The 24,752-nt window shown below is 37.5% G+C and overlaps 1 protein-coding gene across 15 annotated transcripts in view; it reads left to right on the top strand.

The window, feature by feature from the left end:
- PAM (peptidylglycine alpha-amidating monooxygenase) overlaps nt 1–24,752 on the top strand; it is a 258,433-nt gene that overhangs the window by 162,250 nt on the left and 71,431 nt on the right. For all 15 annotated transcript variants that reach the window (XM_031448751.2, XM_031448752.2, XM_031448753.2 and 12 more), the window contains 2 exons: nt 5,419–5,504; nt 6,897–6,980. In XM_031448751.2, the coding sequence (XP_031304611.2) occupies nt 5,419–5,504; nt 6,897–6,980 (170 nt within the window). The remainder of the gene's footprint in view (nt 1–5,418; nt 5,505–6,896; nt 6,981–24,752) is intronic.

Genomic DNA, 24,752 nt, shown 5'->3' on the forward strand with positions numbered 1-24,752 from the left:
GCCTCCCTTGTGGTGATAATGACTCTTTGGTTGAGAATGGTGCTTGCATGTGCTGCCTTTAGGCACACTCTCCATGTCCTGGTTACCTGTCATCCATACACTATACTGCAAGATTTGCCATGTGTCCTCTGCAGTCCCCTCTTGGTTTCTTCTGCCATAATGAAACTTCTGAAGTTAAAATATACATAACATCCTTGTTGGTATAAATAAAAACAACAGTCTTTAAAATCTGTACTATCCCTTGTTCTAAGCACTATAAAATGTGTCCGAGTGCAGCAGCAAGGAACAGACATAAATTTCTGCTAAGCAAAAATTATTCGCATCCATTTCCTTTTTCTGCTTTAAGATTGTAACAGATTCATATTATATTATATATCAGGATATTATAAAGGATCTTCATTAAAATATAGTTGGCATCTTGCTCTAACTTCTAGTCACCAGCGATCACAGTTCTTGGCTAACGTATAGGTGCTCGGATTCGAGTTGTTAATAGCAGTTCTTTAGCAACAGACCAATTCTCAGTAGACTAGTGTCAGCTTTAATAACACAGAATGACGTGGTTGAACCATTTTGACAGTTTCAACAGAAACACATTACATGATTTCGAACATTGTTATTTCCTCACAAGACTAGTATTTATGTTAAACGGAATAGCAATATTATAGCACAGTGCTATAATAGCACATTGAATGTAGAGCCAGAACTTTGAGATCAGAGCATCTTGGGTTGAAATCTCATCTCCACAACTTGATAGTTGTAATACACAGTGGTCAAATTATTTAGCCTGTATCGATCCATTTCCTCATCTATAAGATGGGGTTACTAACCCTGACATCATGAAGAGTGAGTGAGGGGGGGTAAGTGATGTGGACGGTGCAGTGCCTGGCACAGAGAAGTAATTCGTAAATGGCAGTTATTATCCTTACCCATTTATTAGTAAGGTGTTTTTTAGCCGTCCACTGTGTACCAAGCTCATCCTTCGGCACTGAGAATTCAGTGTGGACTAAGCAGACATGCCCAAGACACACTCTTGTAGCTTTTACTGCCTCTCTAACCTCGTGGTGGAGGAGGTGGGGTAGATGGTGGGGGGTGAGGGGTAGATCCTGTGGGGCTGTTTATCAAGCTGGTGCCTTTTAATCACTGCTCTTATTTAGCTTTCCCATTAAGCACCCTTCTAATTACTATGTTAATGCATACCCATTGCATTGAAATTCATGTAGGATTTGTCTGAATTAGGAAATATGTTCTATGGGCTTGTAGAACAGTTAATGAAATTTGAATACCTGACTCACGCTGGATGCAGTTTTGAAAAGTAAGGACATTCCACACATGCCATTGATTTTAATGTGTGTTTCTTAAAGAAACTGTCTAGCTTTGGATTAATTTTCCTGTGATTCTGTTAGATACTTCATGCATTAAAATTGGGATTTAAGACCATACAGACTTAACTTCAGGGCTTGACAATTTTATTAAAAAAATTTTTTTTTCAGACAAAAGAAGAAATGACTTATCAGTTCTGATTTTCCCTGAGAAACCTTGGGTTTTAACTAGCCTTTAACAGATAGAACCAGAAAGTACCTTTACAGTCGATCATGCTTTATTTGGATAATTCAGAATGACAGGCTAGCATTTTTCAGTGCTTGGCACAGTCTGAAAATATTCATGCCATCTGAATGGTTTCCCCACGGATTAGAGGTGGAAAGGTTCTACAGCAAAAGTCCGAGAATCCAGAGTGGTTTTATTTTCAAATGTTAACTCTCATCATTTTGACTATGAATACTAAGAAACCGCTAGGGAGCTATGTGACTCTTTTCACAATTAATTGGCTTAATCTGGAGGAGCCTTTAGGAAAAGCTGCTAGAATTATAAGAATAAGAAACCTGGTTGATGAGGCTTGAAATTACAACAGCCATTGATCAAAGGTTACTTTGCTTCCCAGCCTTAACACTCTTCTTCTTAAAAAGAGTGGTAAAAATTCTCACTTTTTATAGGCCCTTTTTGGAAAGTCGGAATATGTAATACCAACTTTATCCTGTTGGTCATTTTATGTGGAGAACATATGATGCTACTTCTACTGAAAATGGGAAGTGGAAATCTGAAAAGGCACAGAGACTTGATCCCAATGCTCTTTGCCACTCCTCCGTATTATCCTTTGTGGGGCTCATCTTTCTTCGCCTCTTGTTTTTCCTCTTCACTTCATCTTCTTACTAATTAAGTCTTAGGATGAGTTTCATTATCTCAGGGCCCCCCAGTGGGTCATTCTTTACTCAGCCTTGAGTTTTATACCATTTTTTAAAAATTATAAAGCAGGATCTTAAAATCAAACCCAAGTTTTCTTTCAGAGCTCTTCTTTTACCAGATCTGATAGGAGAATAAAATATACAATTATTGTCTTTTTGTGAGTAAGTCAGAAGAATTTATTTTATCTAAAATTTGATTTTAGAATTGCACACTCAAATTGCAACTCAGTTCAGGTATGACAGTAGTCATCGAAGCTTATCTTCATCTAATACCATGAAGTCTCTGCCCATAAGTCTATGTCAAGAATAGAGATATAAGGGAATGTGACAGCCAGAGCTTTGAATCATGGCTTGGCTGTGTGACCTTTGGAAGTGACTTAAACTCTCTGAGCTTATTCAGCTGTAAAAGTGTAACCTGCTGGCAATGTTCTTGTGAGAGAGTGAGCTGATTTGTACAAAATACCTGGCAGATAATAATTCATATTTATTGTGATTTCATATTTTAGTTAAAACCTTCTAATTAATTTTTAATGTTATACACAATTTTTTAATGTTATATACTGTATAAATGATAATACAATAAAATTTAGGCCAATTCTGTTATTTAAGTGCTTGTCTATAAAACGTTAAGAATTTTCTTAATAGTTAACTTCCCCAAACATTTTTTTAATATTTACTAAATACCAAGCAAGGCTGCAGGTGCTGGGAGTACAGGGTGAAAGATGTGACCCCAAGCCTCAAAGTCTGCACAGTCTGACTGGAGAGAAGAGAAGTAAGCTGATCCTTAAGATGAGTGCTCTGGTTAAAGAAGGGAAGTTGGATGGTACGGGCAACAGAGAGAGCTTCCCTGCAGAGGAAGACTTGAACTGAATCTTGAACGAGAAGATGAGTACAAGGGTGTCAGGCAGAGAGTGGGGCAGAGGTTTTTCCAGGCAAAGAGAACAGTGGAGAAGAGACAGATTAGAGCAGCAACTTGGCATGACTAAAAAGGGGTTATTTCTGGAGATGTAACAAGGTCCCAGATCATAAAAGGCCTTATGTGTTATGCTACAACGTTTAGATTTCATTTTGGTGTTACTTTTGGGAAGCATTTGAAAGATTTTGTGCCAACAAATGACGTAATCGAATATGTAGCTTAGAAAAATTTACCAAACCAGTTTTCTCTGTTATATTTCATTTGGGTTCTTTCTAGTCATACACTGAATTGACTTCCCTATCAGGGAAACAATTATCTGGTTTAACCTAAGACTGTCATCACGTCGATGTTAGGCACTTGTATATTTATGATCTTTGTTGAAAGCTATGAAAATTGCCATCCAGATCTTTAAATTTTAGTAGCTCACAGCAGTGAGATACCAAGTGAATCACATCTGACAATCTCATTTCTTAAACTATTACCGCACGAGGCCAAGGAGGAAGGTTCTGCTTTTGGGTACCTTCCAATACCATAAGCCTTTTAGCACTCTTGGCACAAGGATGTCACAGACATTTGTTCCAACACACAAGTCTCACATGATAATGATCCTTCATCCTAAGTATATTGTTCTTGACAGTGAACAGGAAGAAACCACTGTTTGATGTGTTTTACATTGCACATTACCCAATTTCTTTCTGCAGCCTGATTTATAGAAGCAAGAGCATTTGCTCAACATAACCTTGTGGGGACCTCCTGGTTCCTGGTCCTTTATTCATAGACGGGTAACAGTTGTCTGCACTTACGGCCTGTCCTCTCACCCCCTTTCTGGCTGTAAGCAGGGAGCATGTTAGGACTCCTTGTATCTGAGTATGAAGAGACTTCTTACCCGTGGTTTTCATATCTGCAGCCTGAGTGTTCTCCAGGTTTCTAGACTCAGTTTCCAACCTGTTTAGGAAGCTGCTACTGTCTACCTTCATGTCCGTTCCATGCCATGGGGCACTGCACTTTTTCTCCTGCGTGAGCCAACCTCCTGGCCAAGGATCTGTATTTGTCCTCGTCCTTGACAGTCTTCAAAACTTTCAGATCTGCCTAATCTCCTGACTCTGACCTTGCTTGGTGCCAGTTTCTCAAAATACAAATATATAAAAGCAACATGAAAATGTCACCTAACAGTGTTTTGAACAAATCGTGACAGAACCAACTAAGAGATGTAGTGTAGTGGGAGAAAAATGTGCGGTCTGGGGTCAGACAGCATACCATTTATGAAGTTGGGCCTACCAGTGTAGACACCGAGGTGCTGGTTGCTGTGCTGGGTGCCTTACGCTCATCACACTGCAGCCCCATCAGAGAGGCTTCCATGCAGGACCTGGGCCTTGGAGGGCTGGTAAATGTGTCCAAGATACACAGCTGTGAAGGGGAGGTTCTGGGACTCACCTCCAGATACACCTTTCTTCCTGTGCTGCTTTCACGGCACAACACTGCCTCTCAACAACGAATCTTTAGATAAAGTGAATGTTTTGTTAGATAATGCATTACCCAGGTATGGCGCTTTGAGGTTTTATGAAGTACTTTCACGTGTATATCATTTGATTTACAGAACAACTCTGTGCGGTAAGTATAACTATCCCTGTTTTACAAAAGAGAAAACTGAGGCTCTGTAAGATTAAGTGACTTGCATAACATGGAGCAGTTTGTAAATGGCATAACCAGTATTCATAAACTTAAAAAAAAGCCACAAGAACCCCGTAAGTGGGCTATACTCATATTGTTCACTCTGCTGAGGGCAGGCACTGCGTTCTGTTTGTTGCTTAGCCAAAGATTTATTACTAACACTGCTTCCCAAAGGGGAAACGTGTGCGACATTTCCTTTAGCCCACTTGCACGTTTCCACTGTGTTAGCTTTGGTTTACGTGCGCTCTTTGTGTAATGCTTACTTTTTGCCTGATGACATAGAGTATATTCCACAGAGGGACATACTGAATTGTAAACTGTGTATCTGACTCACAGAGTTGTTTCATAACAGGCAACTAACAAACAAACACAACCCCCTTTAGTTGTGCTTTTGCCACGTACAAAATTGTTCTTTTCCCCAGTCCTCATTACAGTCTTAAAGCTCCTAAGACTATACTGACTGTATATTGATGCACTTTTCTTTACCTTGTTTTCAAATACCTCTCCCTCCCTACTCCTCCCATCAGGAGTGATTAATATATTTGACTAATTGAATCTTTGTTTACAGCTACTTTTTATTTTTTTCTTCAGGTTTTGTGATGAAGGAACCTGTACAGATAAAGCCAATATTCTATATGCCTGGGCGAGAAACGCTCCCCCCACCAGACTCCCCAAAGGTATACCTGGGGCCCCTGGATATCCTTATATTAAGCTGCTTAGTTTTTGATTCCAAAGTACTTTTTATCATATGTTCTTTCCAACAGCTGTTGACCATGTTCTGTGTTGCAATTTCACACAAAAAAGTACCTGTATTGCCTGCTTTGTATTGAAAAGGTTTTACTTAGGTAGTCACTCTGCCTCTCTTTGCTAAGTAATTTGGCCACACAGCCGTTTAGGTAGAATTAGAAAATAACCAAGTATGCATCAGGCCACCTTTGGCCTAAGGCACACTGGTTCTTGACAGCAGGAGCATTTCACAAGCCAGGAGAGCTAGGCATTAAGTAAATTGCTGTTTCAGCAAACAGATTTTTTTAATAGTCCTGGCCCTGGGTATTTAATGTGATGCCAAACCTCAGCTGGCTTTCTGAATTCATTTCTAACCTGTTTATAGCTTCCAATGTGTGTGAAGTTCCAGATTCTCCTTTAGTGTCTGGATCTTAATATCAGAGGGAACATGCAGTTCTGCTACAGAGTAGCTCTGCCGTGGTTCAGGGGTGGCTCTTGTGATGCACGTGTTCCCCTCTGGCCCCCCTAACCCATGCCAGCACCAATTGATGTCTGTTTTGCTTTACTTCAAATGAGTCTCAGAATCCTCTCTAGAATTTTCCAGGCAGCCACTATCAAACAAGTTTGGAAACTAATAGGGAGGTATGTCATAGATTTGCTGACATTTTTAAGATCTATTAGTAGAGAAGATTGAAAAAAATTTTTTTCTCTGCCTGTATATATTTTCTCTGTAGATTTTTTTTTTAGCTTACTAGTAAACTCTACTAATGGTAAGACTCTTAGGAACCCTTCAGAGTCCAAAAATTTATTGACATACTGGACTTTGCAATCTAGTAAGTAATTTGTTTTCTCAATGACATTTTTGCAGATACTTGTTTTTATATGGGAAGAAAATTCCCCTCAAATGCTCTTAAGAAGTCAATTTCCTATATTCAATCAGAAAGAAAATTGAATATGAATATAAAAAAAAACAAAATGAAAGAATGGGTTTATGTATGTCTGTTATATAATCAATAGGGACAGAATTTTGTTTTGTTTTATTCTGTTTCTTGAAAAATGAGTGAATTTTCCTCTTAAAGTTTAAGTGATTGCTCTGGATCTGAGCAATCCAGATGGGGACTATGAAAAGAATTCTGTCAGACCTTTGAGAAGGAATGATAGATTATATTAGAAATTTTCATTGAATGCTATTTTATTTCCATTTCCATTTCCATGTGATATAATTTCATATGTTATATGCTATTTTACTTCCCTTTGGATTTCATAGTTCAGCAACTTTTGATTAGCTCCATTTCAGACTTCGTTTCTAAAGCATTAATTTCTCATCTTTTGTAAATCTTCAGGTGTTGGATTCAGAGTCGGAGGAGAAACTGGAAGTAAATACTTTGTACTACAAGTACACTATGGGGATATTAGTGCTTTTAGAGGTAAGTTTTGAAATGTTGGAACTAAGCACAATGAAATGTTGGAACTAAGCACGACTGTCAACACTATATTGTTTAAAATATATGTACCAGCTATTAGCTACATAATAAACGAAGAACTGACCACATCCTCTGCCCAATAGGACACAGCTGCTTTTGTTTCCTATAATTTGGGACTATTCAAGAAATGACTTTTATTTGGAAAGTTATATTCTCTTATGCACATATGCTCTTATGCATCCTATTGTGCTTTCTCTTATGCTGACTTTAGGGTTCTTTCTCTTCCCAGGGTAGCATCTTATCCACCTCCTATTAAGAGATTCCTTCTAAACAGCATTGTCAGAGAGAATAGGGACTAGTAATTTATTTATATTACTAGAAGAGTCGGTGTGTTCTGCAATAGCAGGGAAGTTCTCGGGCACTGAGGTTCATGCCAGTGCTTTGTCTGTAGTCCACACTTGCCACGACGGGAACGCATCTGTTGTGCACTGCAGTGATGCACAGACGCCACCCGCTCCTTGGAGATGGCTGAACACTCCCTGAGACACTTGTTGGTCTACCCGTGATTACTGTGCGCTTCCTTTAAGTGCTCTTTTTCTTATTATAGAATCATTGACATGAGGAAGGGGCCCTGTTCCCAAGGCAACCGAGACCGTGCTTGTTATTCCTTCTGCTACACTTAGTCAGACTGCAGCTGCATTCCAGGTTCACACTTTGGTGTTCATGGGAGTGTAAATATTAAGCAGTCTTCTCCTTGACTTGTCAGCCTTTCCACTTTGTCTTGCTGATTTATACATATTTTCCTCGAATTCTCTAATTTAACATGGTACTTGCACTAACTAACCTAACACATTTTCCTCTTTAGATACATCAGCTTTCTATCCAGCAACTAAGTCTAGAAGTACCTGTCCATCTCTGTCTATGAAATATCCTCTGGGGCCTTTGCCGAGAGCACCCCTTAGTGAGAGTTTCCATAGGTTCTCAGCAGTCAGCACTGGGACAATATATGCAGTCTTCCTCTGGAAAAGGATGCTGGAAGGAATAAATTTATGTAATTGAAAAATTATAGTTAGTACTGCAATCAGATAGATTACCAATTAAACAAGCTCCTATGGACCAGCCCATGAACCTAACTTCTAAGTAAAACCTGTTTTTTAATAAAAATACGCTTTGACTTACATATAAGTAGCTTTCCATTTCTGGTACAGAACCTAAAACCTTAAGTTGTTGACTGTAGTGCTGAGCCAGGAAAACAAAGGAATAAATAACGTTCGTGTTTGAGAAACAAAGAGAGAAATTATCTGCTCTAAAAATGTACCATGTTGCTATCAGGGGAACAAGCAGATTCTAAGACTGCTGACTTCCAAAGCATTGACAAGACTAATTTTTCCTGAGAGATGAGGGGGGCTTTCTCCAGTCACCACAACTAACGTAGCTGGTCATACCTACACACGCCCCAGCCCTCCGCCCCGTCCCTCGGCGGAACTCTAGACTTGACTTTTCAGCCTAATGTCTCTTAGCTTTGAGGTGCATCCTTACAGATACTGCACTGATACCCCAGGGAAAATGGATGACACATGCTATACTGGCTTTTAAAATGTGTTACTGTAAAAATTTGAATTTCTTTATTACTGAAGAGGAATTAATTTTGTTTTATAATTTATATTTAACTTGGGGTAATTAAAAAGGTACTGATATTTAATGTATAAAAATATAGTTTTTATTTACTGTAAGAGACTGATTAGAAACTTTCATATTAAGTTTTCATTTTTCAATTTTTTTGAGAACCATTTTTTGGAAAGAAGGTATATTTCGGGGATAAAGTAGGAAGATCACTGGTCCTGTAATTCATAGATCTTATTATGATATAATAAAAATGTAAACAAAAAATTTCATCCATATAATTCATTCAGTAGCATTACATACTATCCTGTGCCTTAAGCTATACAAAGCTTAGAATAGTAAGTAAACACATGGGAAAATATCAAATCTCACTAAAATAATGAGAGAGCATTTTACATTTATTTAATTGGGTACAAGTGAAGACTGAATTATAAAACCCAGACTGCCAGGGCTTAGATGAATATGGCACAGTTTGGGGAGAGCTTTGTGAATTTGTAGTGTTTTGGAAATCAGCTTTACCACATTACAAACATTTTATGTAAAACATTAAAATCTTGCTCTAGGCTTTTATCCTAAACTAAAGGAACAGTTTTGTTGGGTTTTTTAGTTTGCTTGTTTTTTAATGAGCTACCTACCCACAGTTATTTATGCACCATTAGCTACTAATATGAAAAACTGGAAAGTTAACAAATGTCCCTAAATCAGGACTAGTTAAATAAATGGTATAACAACAAAAATAGCAAATCATAAAATTTTATACAAACTACATAAAACTGTATATAGGCTTGTATGTTTCCAAGGATTATAAGGAACAAGGAATAAAAGGAAACAGTCAGTGAGCATGAAGGACAGGATTGTGTAATTTTCTTTTCCTCTACAATGTTATAACATTTTCTTTATGCTTTTAAATTCCACAAATATAAGCACTATGTTAAGTCCTTCACTACCTGCTAGTTAGTGTGCTACATTCCCACTCATACCCTCCTGACAAAAAAGGGTTGAAGTAAATTTCTGTGTGCCTGATTTACTATAAGGAGTGACATACTTCTAAAGGGTTCTATACTGTGATTGCACACTTATCTCCAGTTGCACCTGGAAGTGGAATTATATCATCATATCTTCTAATGATTAGAAATGCTTTATATATATATATGTTATATATGTATTATGTATATGTATATACATAATTGTCTTACTGTCAGTGAAGATTTGAATTTAATCATGTTAAAATTATTGGAGATATTTTTAAGTATGTAAGTTTTAAATCAGAAGCAGACTGACACTATGAAGAAATCACTGCACTCTGCTGAAAAGTAGGAAAATATTTGGCTTAAGAGTATGAGCATTTTTCTGCACAGTGAAGATTTTTGAGAGTGGAGAAGCCTAGGACTTCTCTTTAATAAAGCATCAACAGTGAAGGTAAAATGTCTTCTAAAGTTTGTTGGAATGCGATGAAGTATCAGAGAGAATATAACCTGAAGCCAACTGGGTATGTTTTGGACTGGGACGTCTAGTAGTGGGAAAAGATTGGTTGTGATTGTAGAGTGAGGCCTGTGGGATCACCTGAAATGTTTGTTTTGTTTTGTTGTTGTTTGTTTTGGAAATTGCACAGAACGTGAAGCTGTAAATGCATCATTTAAAGGGAGCCAACTTTATTGAATGCTGTGTTATTCATCGTGTCAGACCTGGGCTAGTGCTGGGTATACTAATCTTCCTGCCTGCAGGAGTCTAGTACATTCTCGCAGGAGAGACAAGCACAGGAACGGAGTGTTTTCAGGCAGTGATGGAAATGTATACCAGATTCCGAGGCTGTGGAGAGGCAGAGCGTACAGGTCTAGGGGAACAGGCTTCTTAGAAGATGGAAGCGTTGCAGGGCTTTGAATGGTGATCAGGAGCCTGCAGATGGGCAGAGACAGGAGGAAGACAGGTTCTAGACAGAGGTAGAAGCATGTGCATAGACCCAGGGGCGTGAACAAGCTCATGTCCACAAGGAACTCTCGGTGTTTTGGCGCTGCTGGACTGTGAAATGCAAAGGGAGAAGTGGCAGGAAATGAGAAAGAGAGCTGAAAGGTGGGGACCAGACCATACAGATCCCTGTTAGGACTTTTTCTGAAAGCTCCCAGAGTGCTTCTCAGCAGTAACCTGATCAGATTTTCACTTCAGTCTCAGGCTTGAGGGCATGGAAAAGCTCCTAGCCTTATGAAGAAAGATTGGGGCATTAGGAGGCCAGAGGGGAGGGCCAGGTCAGGATGGAGCTCTGGAAGGCTAGAGGAGCTCTTTTTTAAAATGTAGGCTTTTTAACTTTTTATAAATGAATATTCTATGGAAAAGAGAATGTAATCTAATTAGAAATGAATGTCCAGTATAAGCACAGTATGGGATCACAGTTAGGTGATCAAACGCTAAGGCCAGATAGCCTGGCAGTGATGCCTGCTACTTTTGTTATCCTCACCAGGTTCCTAAACCCCTCTGCCCTCCTCATCTGTAAAATAGGATCATAATGGTTCGTGCAGAGGTACCTGGTAAGGACTCAGTGTTAGCTACTATCATTATAGCCCCTATAAAAGGCTTTATTTAAGGTGACATAAATCCCTCTAAATGCAGCCTTTCATCGTAGTTGCCCATAATATAAAGAGTATGTTGGTTACTTTTCAAGAGTGTTAAAAATTTTTCATTGTATTTAGACACAGAACTGTATTCATGTCTGTCGTGTTGACACTGAAAGTTTCCTAATTATGCTCCATTACTTGTTCTCCAGTTTTCTGGCAGTTTTTGTTATTTATAGTTCAGTTGTACAAAGATAAACTACAAGACCACGTCCCTGCCCGTAAGGAAATTAGAATAACAGGAACTAGAGATTCCTCCTGGTCCTTTTTCTTTCCTTTTTTCTTTTTGCCAATTTTTTCTATAAAATCTTATTCCACAGAGAAAATTCTCCTGAGATTGTTGCAGAAATTTGCTACATTTCTTCTGGATGTTTTGACGCAGGGGAATCGTAAGAAAATTGGCCTTTGCTTTCCAGAGTTTCTGGCATTAGCTTACTAGTCTCCAGCAATAACTCATTTCTGAAATTAGAAAACCTTTGCACTCACCACCTACAGTTAGAGCCGATATCTTAAAAGAATTTCTTCCCAAGTGCATAAGCTCTGACTGTCTTGGAGTTGGCAAAATTTCTAAGCTACAAACTACTTATTGTCCATAAGCTCTTGGTGCATATAAGAAAACTAACAGGTATTATCAAATGCACAGACCACACACACACACACACACCCCGTGCTTGTTTCCACCTGGTCTTCACAGCCCTCGAAGTACACCTACATTTTAGCATGTTCCCGGGACTATAGCTAAAAGATTCATTTTCCTTAGACTAAGTATTTAATACTTACATTCTAAATGAGGTGAATGAAACCCTAGGGATCCTGTTTTCAACTCTCCATTATGTCAGAGTAAGCTCTAAGAAGTTTCTTCTCCAAATTTCTGGGCTTATATTAGTAAAATCAGATCACAAAACTCTAGTTATGACACGTAAGGAACTAATCATTTTCAGTAGCGGGTTTTCCAGAAAGCTAAGGCTCTAAGTCTTAAAGTACTGTAACCTTAAAACATTTTGGACAGAAGTATTTCCCAAATGCATTGTGCCTCATGAAATTAAAATAGGTGGCAGGTGTTAAACGCCTACAGCTGTGCTCGACACAAAGCAGCCTAGCAGTAAATGTTAGTTTCCTCCTTAGTCCCTCCGCCTTTTCTTCATGATTTGGGGATATTATTCTGGGTATCAACTACTGCACAATGATTTCCCTCCAAACTTTAGGAGTAGGCAGAGTTTTTTCATGTTACTGGGCTTGTTGCCTGCTTCTGTCTGCTTTCCCATACTTTCCGTAGCTTCCCCTATTGTCAAGCTACTACTTCAACAAATTTTAATTCAAAGAGAGCAGCACACAGAGGCAAAGATGAATAAGAACAAAAGTCTGCTTTCATATAGCTCACCGTTCAATGTGGGCAAATAGAAATAAAACAATAATTGTAGTCGGATGAGCCAGTACATTTAGTACAGGAGGAGAGGGGGTTGAGAAGCAAAAAGACCCCACCTAGTTTAGGAAAAGATTTCATGTTGACATTTCGATTTCCTATAGGCATCCTTCTCCCTTGTTCTGAATTGATGATGTGGAATCTAGGCAGCTAATTTTCATATAACTGTTTGCAAGTTTAGAATAAATGGGCTCTAAATTGAAGTCCTTAAAGGGAAATTTTAAAATAAAATCGTAGGAACACTCATGCCTGCACTTCAGATTTGATTTCTCCTTGCCCTCTTTGTGTTGTTCCATCCTCGCTGTGATCTGTTTCAGTGTGGCTTCTGATAGCTAAGTTCCAGATGGGTAGGTCTTGCTAGACATAGGTGTGCATTCATGAAATACATGCTCCGCATTCGTGCACATACACACACACCCTGACACACACATACGCACACTCACACGAGGGTTCCCTTCTCACCACAGCTGAAGGAGCAGTAGAGTGAACACGAGAGAATGGAGACTGGCAGGCAGAAGGGAAATCAGGATTCTAGAGGAATTCTAATTCCACTGTGACCCCTGCCACATCTCTGCTTCTTATAAGACTACTGCCAGGAAGCTATTGGAAAAAGCTCTGAAATTGTGAGCCCAGGAAAAACCCCTGGCTAATGCATTTTTGAACAAGATGGAGCATAAATCAGTGATCAGGGCAGCTACACTTAAAATTATTTCATTCTAGTATAAAACAGACTAGTCTGACTTCAGTGTAAGCATTAGAGGAGCTCTTGATTCCCTAATACGTGATTGCAGAGATAGAGGGCCACTGGTGAAAGATGACTCGCCAGTGCTTCCTGTGTTGTATTTTCTTAATCTCTTCTAGTAGCTTCCTCCTGCACGCTTTCTAGCAAGACGTACCAATCCTGCCTTTATTCCCTCCCCTGCAAAGTAAGGGGTACTGTGGATTGGGGTATTTAAACCCATGTATTTTCAACTTTCCATGTTTAAGTCTCCTTTGAAATTTCAAGTGTGGAGGGTGTTCTTAATGCTTCCTCTTCCCTGGGAGTTGCCTGAAAGCTACTATCTCTCCACTGAAAGGGAGACAGAGATGGCACCTTTCTAGCATTTGGCCTGTCCTTCCCTGAATAGAACCTTGATCTTTTAATCCAGAGTGCATACAAAGTGACCTAGTTCTCAACTCCAGGGACAGTAGTCCTGTGGTCCCAGAAAGGTGCACCTGACCTCAGTTCCCCTTTTCTCTCCCAAGGCTGCAATACTGGTGCCAATCAGCAAGTCTTCATTTTTCCTTCCTGACCTCCCACTTTCTGTTTACCTAATATTCCTTGATGTAGGGGCACAGACTTTTATTCAAATGCTTTGCAACAGATGTGGTTTGGAATTAAGAACTTTAAACCTTTTTGAAAGTTACTCAAGTGCTTAAATCATGTATTACATTACATCACCTCTAGGAGTCTGGGGCACTATCCCTAATCAAACATGTTAATATTCCTTAAGCAAAGTGTCACACTACAGGGATAAAGACAGATCATAAATAGAACACATTCATTCGAATCAGATTTTGTGGCCAAACATTATGAGAAAAACCTCAGGCTTCCAAAGCTTTTCAGGTTTCAGAATTGCAAAAAGTTCTAGTATTGAAACAAAGAAACCTATTCCTGAACACTTGAGTTACTGGTTAAAATACTAACAAGGTTTGGAAGACTCTGGATATATCTAAATATTTTTCCATTAAAATCACCTTTCTCAAACTTTATTTTTCACTTTTTGAAAAATACAGTAAAACATTAAAAAGAAAAGTGAAGAAGTCACTCACAATACCCTACTATTTAAAAAATCTATAATATGAGGTGATGGTTGCATGTACCTGTGAATATATTAAAAAGCCAGTGAATTGTACACTTTAAAGGGCTGAATCTTATGGTATGTAAATTATATTTCACTAAAGTTATTGAAGAAAATGTATATAAATTAAAAAGAAAAAAATCCATAATACCTTCTTCAATCCCACCTCCCTTTCTCCCCCAACCCCCACCTCCAGATAACTACCATTTATACCTGCCGGTTTTCCATGTGCTTATCCCAACATGTTTATACACACAGAAACCACAGATATGTATATTTGCACTTTTTTGGACAAAATTCAGATCGTGCTGCTGCTGTTTTTAATTTAACAATGTACCCTGGGCACATTTGTAAGATAGCACACATAAAGCTCTTCTATTATTTGTAATGGCTGCCTAGTATTCTGTTGTGCAGATATATTATAATTTATATATACTGTTCCCTATTGGAGATGTTTAAGTTCTGAGTGTTTTGCTATTGGAGCAATGCTGCAGTGAACTTTTCCACGTTAGAAATGTTTTATGTAACTGTGCATTACTATTGCAGGGTAGATTTCTAGAAATGGGATTTTGGGGTTATGGAGTGTTTAAACCTTAACAGATTCCACCAAATTATGCAACAAAACAGCTTTTCCAATTTACAGTTTATAGTGAATGAATAAGCCCCATATCCTTACCTGAACTAGACGTTTTCTCACTTGAAACATTTTGCCCAGTGTTTGCATAAACCAAGGAACTCCTTGTACTATTGCATTAAAAGGATTAGACTTAGCTGGAAGTTCTTAATAGAATTACCTCTAAAGTACATAGTCTACATCAGGATTTCTCAAAATCTGATCTGTGGGCTACCTGTGCCAGAATCTCCTTGGGGTGCTTTTTAAAATGAAAATTCCTGGTTCCACCCAGACCTGCTAAATCAAATGCACAAAAAGTAGAGGCGAGGCAGTGGTGTATTGGAGCTGGCTCACATTGACTCACGAGGGCCAGTTGTTAATTTTCAGATAGTTTGCGAGCTCATTTTTAATTAGAGCCATTGTTAAAAATAACGACAGTAAAGACTCAAAGGTCATCATCTCCTAATCATTCTACTACATTTTACTATTTTCTGTGCTCTTGAGGGTATTTATGTCTGTCGTATCTGTGTGGTAGAAGTTCTATAAAATGATGTCTTAATCGCTTTTGTCTTCCCAACTCAGTGTTCAGTAATGTCACCTTGGTAGCTTGAAGTCAACCGTGGTGGGAAAATTTACACCATCGAAATTGACAAAGGCTACAAATCAGTGGTTCATAAATTACCTTGTTGGTTGTTTAGGTTTAAGAAAGTGATCAAAAAGATGTTAGTAATACAGATTATTGTGAATAGCAAAAAAAATTTGAGGAAATATTCTTCCAGGATTCAAAAACTGCTATGCAATACGGCAGAGATTTTGCTTACTTCATCAACGAGCAAGTGCAGTTCTGACATATATCTTTGTTGTTTCAATAAATTAGAAGATCAACAAACATTCTTGTCTGAACTACACTCTTCAGTTACAACCATAGGTTGCCTAAGGAAAAATTCAGCAAAAATTAAGTAAAGAATTCTGTAAAATTCGACTGGTTATACGGAATTTAAATAAAGGGCATTATATATTTTATTTTTTTTATAAATTGTGTCCTACACATCTTTATATTAATAAAACTATAATAAATGTTTATTTACACATACACACACATTTTTGTCAGAGAACCAGTGTGTTACCAGCGCACCACTGAGTCCAGGGTTCTGAAATTTTAATGAGCTCCTCAGTTGATTTTTACACAAAGTACTCTGAATCTTTTACACTGAATCTCAGATTTTCCTAGTAAAAACTGAAGTTACTTCTACATCTTTTTTTTTTCCTATACTACAGGTGTGTCAGGGAAGTCTGCTGGGGCTTGGGACATGAGCAGAATAATTTACATTTATCAAAAAAAGTATGATTAACTCTCAATTCTCTTAAGAAAAGGGGAGCTTTGAAAGAAGAAAATGTATTTAATTACTATCTGGTTATTCTAGCACATTTTTATTTCACTAAGAAATTTGATGGACAGTTTATTTTTATTCTTAACTTTTTCACAAAATTTCTTGTTTGGATTTTAAAATGCTGTAGTAGTAGAAGCACTTACAATGCATATATGACCTTCTTGGGCATCCTCCCTGTATATAGGGGTGCACATGTTCCTGTTGACACTTAATCTAGATAAACCTTTTGGAAGAATAAGCAAAAATAAGTTATATCCTTCCAATTTTTACATTTTTTATTTTTAAGTAGAATGTATAGAGTCACAGGCACTAGAAGGTAAGAAAAAAGGCAGAGACCACAACACCAACTCTGAGAGAGAAATGATTGACAAGAAGGTAATATTCAACCTGCTTGAAATTCCATAGCCTCTTCAGCCTTTTCAGATAAAGGGAAGAGGTGGAAACGTGGCTGGAAAAGCATTGTTGAAAAGGAAACCATGACTTTTATTTTCTTTCCTTATGAAAAGAGTAAAAACCATAGATCTTATGTGTTGTGTACTAATTCATTTTTAAAGCACTTGTTTTTGACACCTGAGGCTGAGGCTTCAGGGTAATAGAAGGAGTACAGCGTGACTGGAAGGGACCACCTGGCCCAGCCCCGGCACTTAGCGGAAATGGAAATCAATACTCAGAAAGGTTAAGTGACTTTCCTAAGGGGGTACAGCTACTAGTCCAATGCTATTAAAAATGAAAAGAATTTAATTTGTGTTGGATTTCTAGTTTGTAGCTTGTCAAAGTTCATGTCTGAACTATATAAAACAAATAATTCAGTCAGTACTTCCAGAAGTCCTTTGAATACTAGGAACGAAGAGAGATGAGCTCATTCACGCACAGTAGAATAAATATGAATGAAGATTGGAGCCGCTTACCTCATCTCATTTATGCCTTTTCATTCTGATGTATGAAGTAACTCACTTCCCTTATGTAGGGATATTTCTAAATCAGGTTGCTTGATAATCCCACTGATTTCAGAAGAATTACAATAGGATATTCTTCATGTTCTTCCCTAGCCTTCATTATACACAAGCAGCTCGTTCTGAGTCATGGGAATGATGTTAGGACTAATCAGTACCTCGCAAATGATCCAAAAGAAGCCTATAAATCTTGCAATATTTTTTGGCTGTTGCCAATCTCTTCACACAAATGTAAGCCCCCTGATTCTCTACCTTCTTGGATTTCAATTTTGTTAATCATCTTCAATTTGGAAGGCTAATGGTCCTTATTCATCTCATTCATCCATGGGACACCTGTTTATTTTAATACCTAAATATGGTCATTAAGTATCAGGAATTACATTTTTATTCATTCGGTTTTGAGAAGATATGCAAAACACTGCAGTATTATTATTTTTTAAAAGAATATATTCAAAATGTTCTTTATCCCTTAAAATGTGTTTTTTTAAGCAATTTAACATTGTACAATATAATATTTAGCCTAAGTGATGTCTTTTAGGGAAAGAAAAAAACTTTCCCTAATACTATTTAGTTTTTCACATTTTGCCTTTATTTCCCAGTTGTTTTCAAGAAAACCTTATACTTTACCTTCATTTACACCTTTGCAGTTCATGCTTTTTAAATTACTCATAATTATTAACTCCTTTTTTTGAAACTGGTCAGGGGTACATAGTTATTGACTAGTTAATTTTTAAAATTAGTAGCAGACAATATTTCAATTTTAGCAAAAAAAAGAAGAAATACAGTTACTTGCCTATGGGCTCGCATCAAAATTAGGAGGTACAAGGCATTTTTCCACATAGTCCCCACATACTCCATCCAGCTGGTTTCTGCACCATCCCTTGCTGCTCCCCTCGTGGCCTTGGCATGTTGATGTTTGCTTACTGTGTTGTAGGAATTCTGGTAAAAGATGGAAGTCATTAGATGGAAATGCTAGGATTTTTACACTCCATTTCCTATTTTCTGTTAATTCCTTTTTTAAAAGTTAGTTGGCTGTCTTGTAAAATGCAAAAGATACCCTAAGTAAATACATGACCAAAAAGGTATTTGATAAAAATCTTTCAAATGTAACATTTAATGACATTTACAAAATACTCTGTTAGAAGAATAAAATCCAACCTGTTACCGAGCTCAGGTTTGACTGCACACTGCTCCAAAGCCAGTAATTTGAGAGGCAAGTGTGAATAGAAAGGAAAAGTGCTTTCATCAGAAAAGCAAGCAATCTGGGGAGATGGTGGACTCCTATCCAGAGATCACCTCTGAAGATCCTGCTCAGCCATGAAAGTTTTTAGAGGGAAAAATGAGGGGAAGAATCTGAGTGAACCATGGAGGCAGGAGGTTGGGTTCTGCATCATTCTCCATTGTGTGCAGACTGGCGGACTCTTTCTTCAGGTGTTATCTTGCCCCGTGGTCTGCCTGCAGGATTGCTGAGGGGGCTGTTGAGGGAAGAGAGCTAATCATTCTTTAACTGCTTAATTCTTCATTCTTACTTCTTTTTATCTAGGAAAAGAATCAGCAGGTTAAACAAGGCATGGTGTGCATTCAGAAGGCGTAAGTCAGGAGTTAGTTTCAATTGCATAAGTGATCTCATTCCTGTAATTAGGTTCTTTTAAGGTTAGAGGTGGGGCAGAAATGAGTGAATAGGAAAGGGGCAAAAGAGCTGCTTTCAAACCTTCCCTTGGCCTGGAAGAGACCCTTCTAAGCTCCCTTTCTCTGCCAACTGAAACATTACCCTCCTCTTCATTCAATTTGGAAACCCTTCATTTCTTCTCATTCCCTATTAATTCTTCTTTTCTCCATCTTTGAAAACTTTCCAGTCTGTCTTCTTGAAGGGATGGATACCTCCCCTCCTCCACACTTTTCTAGATCCATTTCTTTGCAAGTATTCCTGATCTTTGTTTCCCTGTCTTAAGTGTAGTGTATCATCTGTAATTACAGGAAGGAGAATAAAATCTGGGCAGTAACTGCAAACCCTTCCAAACTGACCCTTTATCTTACAGTTTGAAGACTTGCTTAAGGTCTGAGGGAATTTTGAGAGAGAGTTTGGGTCAGTGAGGGGTTTCAGTGTTTTTCCATACTACTTCTCAACTCAAGTGCTTTATGAATGTTACTTTATTAAACCTTCATACCATATTACAACATAAACATAATGAATGCAAATTAATGCTAAATCAAATATATGAGCTATAATATTCAAAGTCTATTTCCTAATTAATACCAAGGACTACATACATGCAAAATTATATGTAAACTAGATACTTTGGGTTTATTTTTTCACTGAAGAACCAAAATACAATGTTTTAAGTCAATAAAGATAATTGGGTTGAAAATATAGCCACTGATTTTAGGTTGAGCTCCAAAACACATATATCCAAATTAAATTATAGCTTTTACAGACAGTAAACTTCCTGTTTTCAAAACAAAGTAGGGTATTGTTGCCACTAGGTTACCCTCTCTTTGTTTATCAGTCATGAGCATTTGGAGGTTTCAGTTAAATAAATGGAGACCACATTGTTGCACAAAGTAGTTGAGAATTCCAAAGTGGGATGAAAAGTAAACCTTTTATGTATATTTAAAAAAAACCCTCAAGATGATTCAGAAATTCATAATAAAGCACTTTATATGAAAAATATCTTAGCTTTATATTTCAAAATGAATTTAAGTTTCTTTGATTAAAACTCTTAAAGTTCCTTCTCATTCCATTACTCATTCTGTCAAGTACCTACCCTGTGGTTCCTAGACTTTTGCAGGTACATTCTGCCTTGAGTGGGGAAAACAGACAGTAATTGAGAATGCAAAAGAAAATTTAGATTTTCATTTTAAGAATGAATATATATTAAAAACTGAGATACGGAAGTGAAAAGTGGTTGATAGGACTTTTCACTGAGAGAAAGGGGAAATAATAAAATATTTCTTAGTAACCAGGTATCATATTTCAAAACTGTCCAACCAAAGCTCACGAAGTTACAGTCGACAAGGTAGTTAGAGGCACCTGGTTTACCCAAAAGACAACTTCAGAAAAACAAATGTTTAAATATGCTGTGTACATAAACATAAAGATTTAAAACTTAATGCCTCAGGATGGGGACCCAAGTGTAGGGTCTTTGCTTGATCTGGGTGCTGGTTACAGGAGTCTGTTCGTTTTTTTAATTTCCTGAAGCTGTACCTCCTGGTTCATGCACTTTTCTGTATATTATAGTTCAACAAAAAGTTCAAAAAACAATCAATAACTTAAAAACTCCGTGCCACGTTTTGAAAAATTCTGTATTTACCTAAGATTGGGGGTTTTGTCTGTTAATTTTAATTTCTTAGAAGTGTGACCGTGGAGCATGCTCCTAATTCTGAGAGAAGATGGAGCGTAAATCATAAGCCTCACTGCAGATTCTTTTCCTTGCATTCATAAAAGATGGAAACAGGAAAGTGCTCTGACATTAGTCGTGCCGTAACATTCTCCACACACAGAGCGATTATAAAAGCTCCTTGGTGAGCCTGCCTGCCTGCCTGCCTTCCATTTGATCTCTTTTGGGAACAGCACAGGCCATCATTTGTGGAAGTCGTCTTCTTGCTGGATGGATAAATGCATTTTCTCTTCCTTGCCATGGGACAAATGGAAGCTAGTAATTTCTAGTCCCACAGCAGTGAATGCAAAATCAAAAGAGGCTAACTCACTGCAGTGACAACTTCAAAAGGAATTCTTTTTTGAAGATTTTTTTTTTTGGTAGTGCTAGTTTATTTAGCACCGAAGCTTGTCTGCTAAGCCAGCTCTCAACAGCTTTCAGGCAAACCTCTGTGCAGTTTGTGTTGTGTGTTAACAGTGCCCCTATTTCAGTTATATTTACTAAGCAGATACACATTGGCCGTGACAGCTTAAGGTGTTAGTGGTGCTTTTTGAGTGGAGACTATTTTATATCAATGTATCTGGAGTGTCCTGATATGATGAAAATATGCTTTCAGGAATCTGAGTATTCTCTAGGAGAAATTTAGTGGCTGAGATTTTGTTTTGAGGAAACACTAACAAAAAAATTTAATATATGCATTTTCTGGTTAATTTGGAGAATCATCTTTTTACTGAGTACTATACAGTGACTGTAGGACCTGCATTTATAATCCAGATGGTACCGAAAAAACAGTAAAGGAGCTGTGTCTTACCTTCATTAAAACCCGGGTTCCATTCAATGTGCCGGGCCCAGAATGAACACAAGATCCTAATCTTCTGTTCCCTCCGCAGTTTCCTATTTGCTTCTTATGCTTGTGTCCATCTCTCTGCTGCTGCAGGGTTTTAGATGTGCAGAAACAACCTTTTTTATATAATAACATAGCCCAACTGTATAGAAATAATTTTTTTTAAACAACATGGTCCAACTGACAAAACTGACAGCAATCTGTTCCAATGCTAAGGAAACCAACTGTGTCAGATCTGTTAAGAGATCTCACTCTCCACTCTCCTAAGGGATTTTGCAAGTAATTTTGACTCTGAAATTTTCCCTGACTTTTGAAATGAATCCCCAAGTAGTCTATTCTTGGTCACCTTGGAGCCATGATTAAATCTCATCATCTGTCCCATTCATTTAATGTTGTTCATTCGGAACAAAGAGCCATATGATAAAGACCAAGCCAGCTTAATAGTCAAACAATTATTTCAATATCTATGTACATACATTATTGCAAAACTATTGGTGTATATTATGATAGTCTTGATTCATTTTGTCTATTTGTTCAAGACAGTAAGAAGGTCAGGAAGGTGGCCTTTAAATTATGTTCAGAACACTCTGAGAAGGTGGAAGGGTATGATACGGTTTACTGTTTGCTCACAAATTTTCTAAAATACATTTTAATTATTAAAGATGTTACTTCTTTGTTTTTCAAAAAACTTGGCTATGTTTCCAGGCATGCTTTTTCCGTACTTCCATAAGGAAAGGGTGCATCATCCAGAGCTGTGGTTGGGATAGTATATAATGGGTGTGCTTTATCCTTCACCTTTATCTTCCAAGGACAGTGCAGTGAACTGAAATCCACTTTATAACTGGCTTTCTGAAGGACTTTTCCAATTAGTGGGATGTAGTTTATAACAATACATTGGTTCCCTCAGGATAGATGGTTAACCTTTTTTTCTTTTTTCCAATTGAAGCAGGAAACAACCAGGACATGAGCTCATGAAGTGTATCTCTTGAGGGAGACATTAGGAGAGACCAACAGACTTCTAAGGATCTAAGATGTAATAGGTTATTATCATGCATTACTCCACATACTTACTTGACTACTTAGCTATGAATCCAAGCAGGAACTACAAGCTATTATTAGAAAAGCAAGCTAAATAGTTTGGAATGGATAACCTCATATCCCATGCATTTACCTCCCATTAAGAGAAATGAACTTCCTACTTGAGTGGATTTCCTTTAGTATCACTGGTTACTTATCCATTCTTGCTTAATTCCTTTGTCTTAGCTTCAGGACATTTCATAGATAAAATGTCTTGGAAGTCTCTAAGAAATAGAACCCTTTTTAAAAAGTAAATAATGTTTACTAAATACTAATATTCTAGAATTAGATTTGATACCCAGGCATGTCACCAGTTAGCTGAGTTACTTTGGCCACCACTCTTCATCTCTGTAGCCTCTTTCCCCCTGTCTATAAAGTGCAAGAACTGAGTTCCATCATATCCAGGGTCCCTTCCAATTCTGAAATTCTATGAGTCTGTATATTTGATGAAATACCTTGCACTGGTTATACATCTCGGCCTCAGCAGAAGAGAGCAATTTCTCAGAAAAGGGAAGCTAATACCCTTGTGGAGCAGTCATCCAGTTTTCGTCTTACTCAAGATTAGATTCTGATTGAATGCTATTTTCAAGTTTCGTCTAGAGTCTGGAAATACTTGTTTCTTTCATTATCAGACTGTTTCAAATTCTCACCACTCAACCACTGGTACTGCAGTACTCTCCTATGCTGTGAGGTGCTTCTAAGGCATTATTAGACTTTATTTTACATTTCTTTTTAAAACATGATTCTTTTAACTTTTTCACTGTTAATATCTTCATCATTACATTACAAAAGCTTCTGGTACATACATGACATTATAATAGAACGTAATGGCATAAAATGAAATTTGCCTCCCAGTGTCATCTGATGCCTATCTATTGAATGACGTTTCATCACCACACCTTGAAATTCATTAGGCTAAAACCATTTCTTACTGAAAGAGAACAACAATCATGAAAGATCCCTTTGACAGAGATGTCTTGGGTTCAGTAAATACAGAACATTAATAGCTAAAAGTCAAGTGTTCCAGAGTACCTTGGAGAGAGAGTGTACCTATAGCTCAATCCAGTAAAAGAGAGCACACTTCACCTTGGAATTAGAAGATTAAAATAAAATAAATAAGATACCGAGAAAGAACTGCTTTCAGGATTTTTGCATGCTGATAGCTATACAGGATAAATATAAATTGAAAGCACAATTTCAGTCTCAGTATAAACATTGCCTCACTCTTTTTTTCTACAAACATAGAACCCTGTTGTACTAACTTCTAGCCCAGAACTCAGAAAGAAGCAGGGTGTCTTGAGTCTGATCAAGAGGAGATTTATTACTAAAAGTCATGGAAGGACCTTGAAACATGGCATTATCAACTTCTTCAAGGTCCTATGGTCCCTAATCCAAAATTTTAATTTTAGCCAGACCATAATATTTTTGTCTTAACTAAAATTTCTTTCACTGATGATTCTGTTCCGTATCTACCTAGTTCAGACCCTTCTGAATCAGCATTTCTGTTCCCATTTTGAGAATATCTATTCTGTGCAATGTCTTTAATATACCATTTCAATTCTAATTCCTTTTTTTAACCAGCTCCTTATTCATTTAATATTCTCATGTTTTCCCCTTTCTCCTATTTCTGTTACTAAGTTGGAGAAATTTGATATGCTTCAGTTTCTTCAATTAAAGCAATTCCTGACCTATAACTATGAAAATATATTTCTTAAAAGTAAAATATTCATGTGCTGAAAATTTTTGGAATCTACCCATGAAAAGAATAATGATAATAATAACTAATATGTATTGATTTTCCCTATGGTCCAAATAGAGTGCTACATTCTTTACATAGATTGTCTCATTTATAGGCTGGAATTTTTTAGTGGTATCAATAGTGATCACAAGTACTAATCCATCAGCTATTAAATAGGTAGCCTTCTAGATCCTACTGATTTTAAACAAAGGAACTCAGCGAACACCTGATTGAAAACTGGTGATGATCTTCTTAGGGCACTATGGTCAAATGACATATACAGATTAAT

The sequence above is a fragment of the Camelus dromedarius genome, chromosome 3 (genome assembly GCF_036321535.1).
Source record: "Camelus dromedarius isolate mCamDro1 chromosome 3, mCamDro1.pat, whole genome shotgun sequence".
Classification (NCBI taxonomy): domain Eukaryota; kingdom Metazoa; phylum Chordata; class Mammalia; order Artiodactyla; family Camelidae; genus Camelus; species Camelus dromedarius.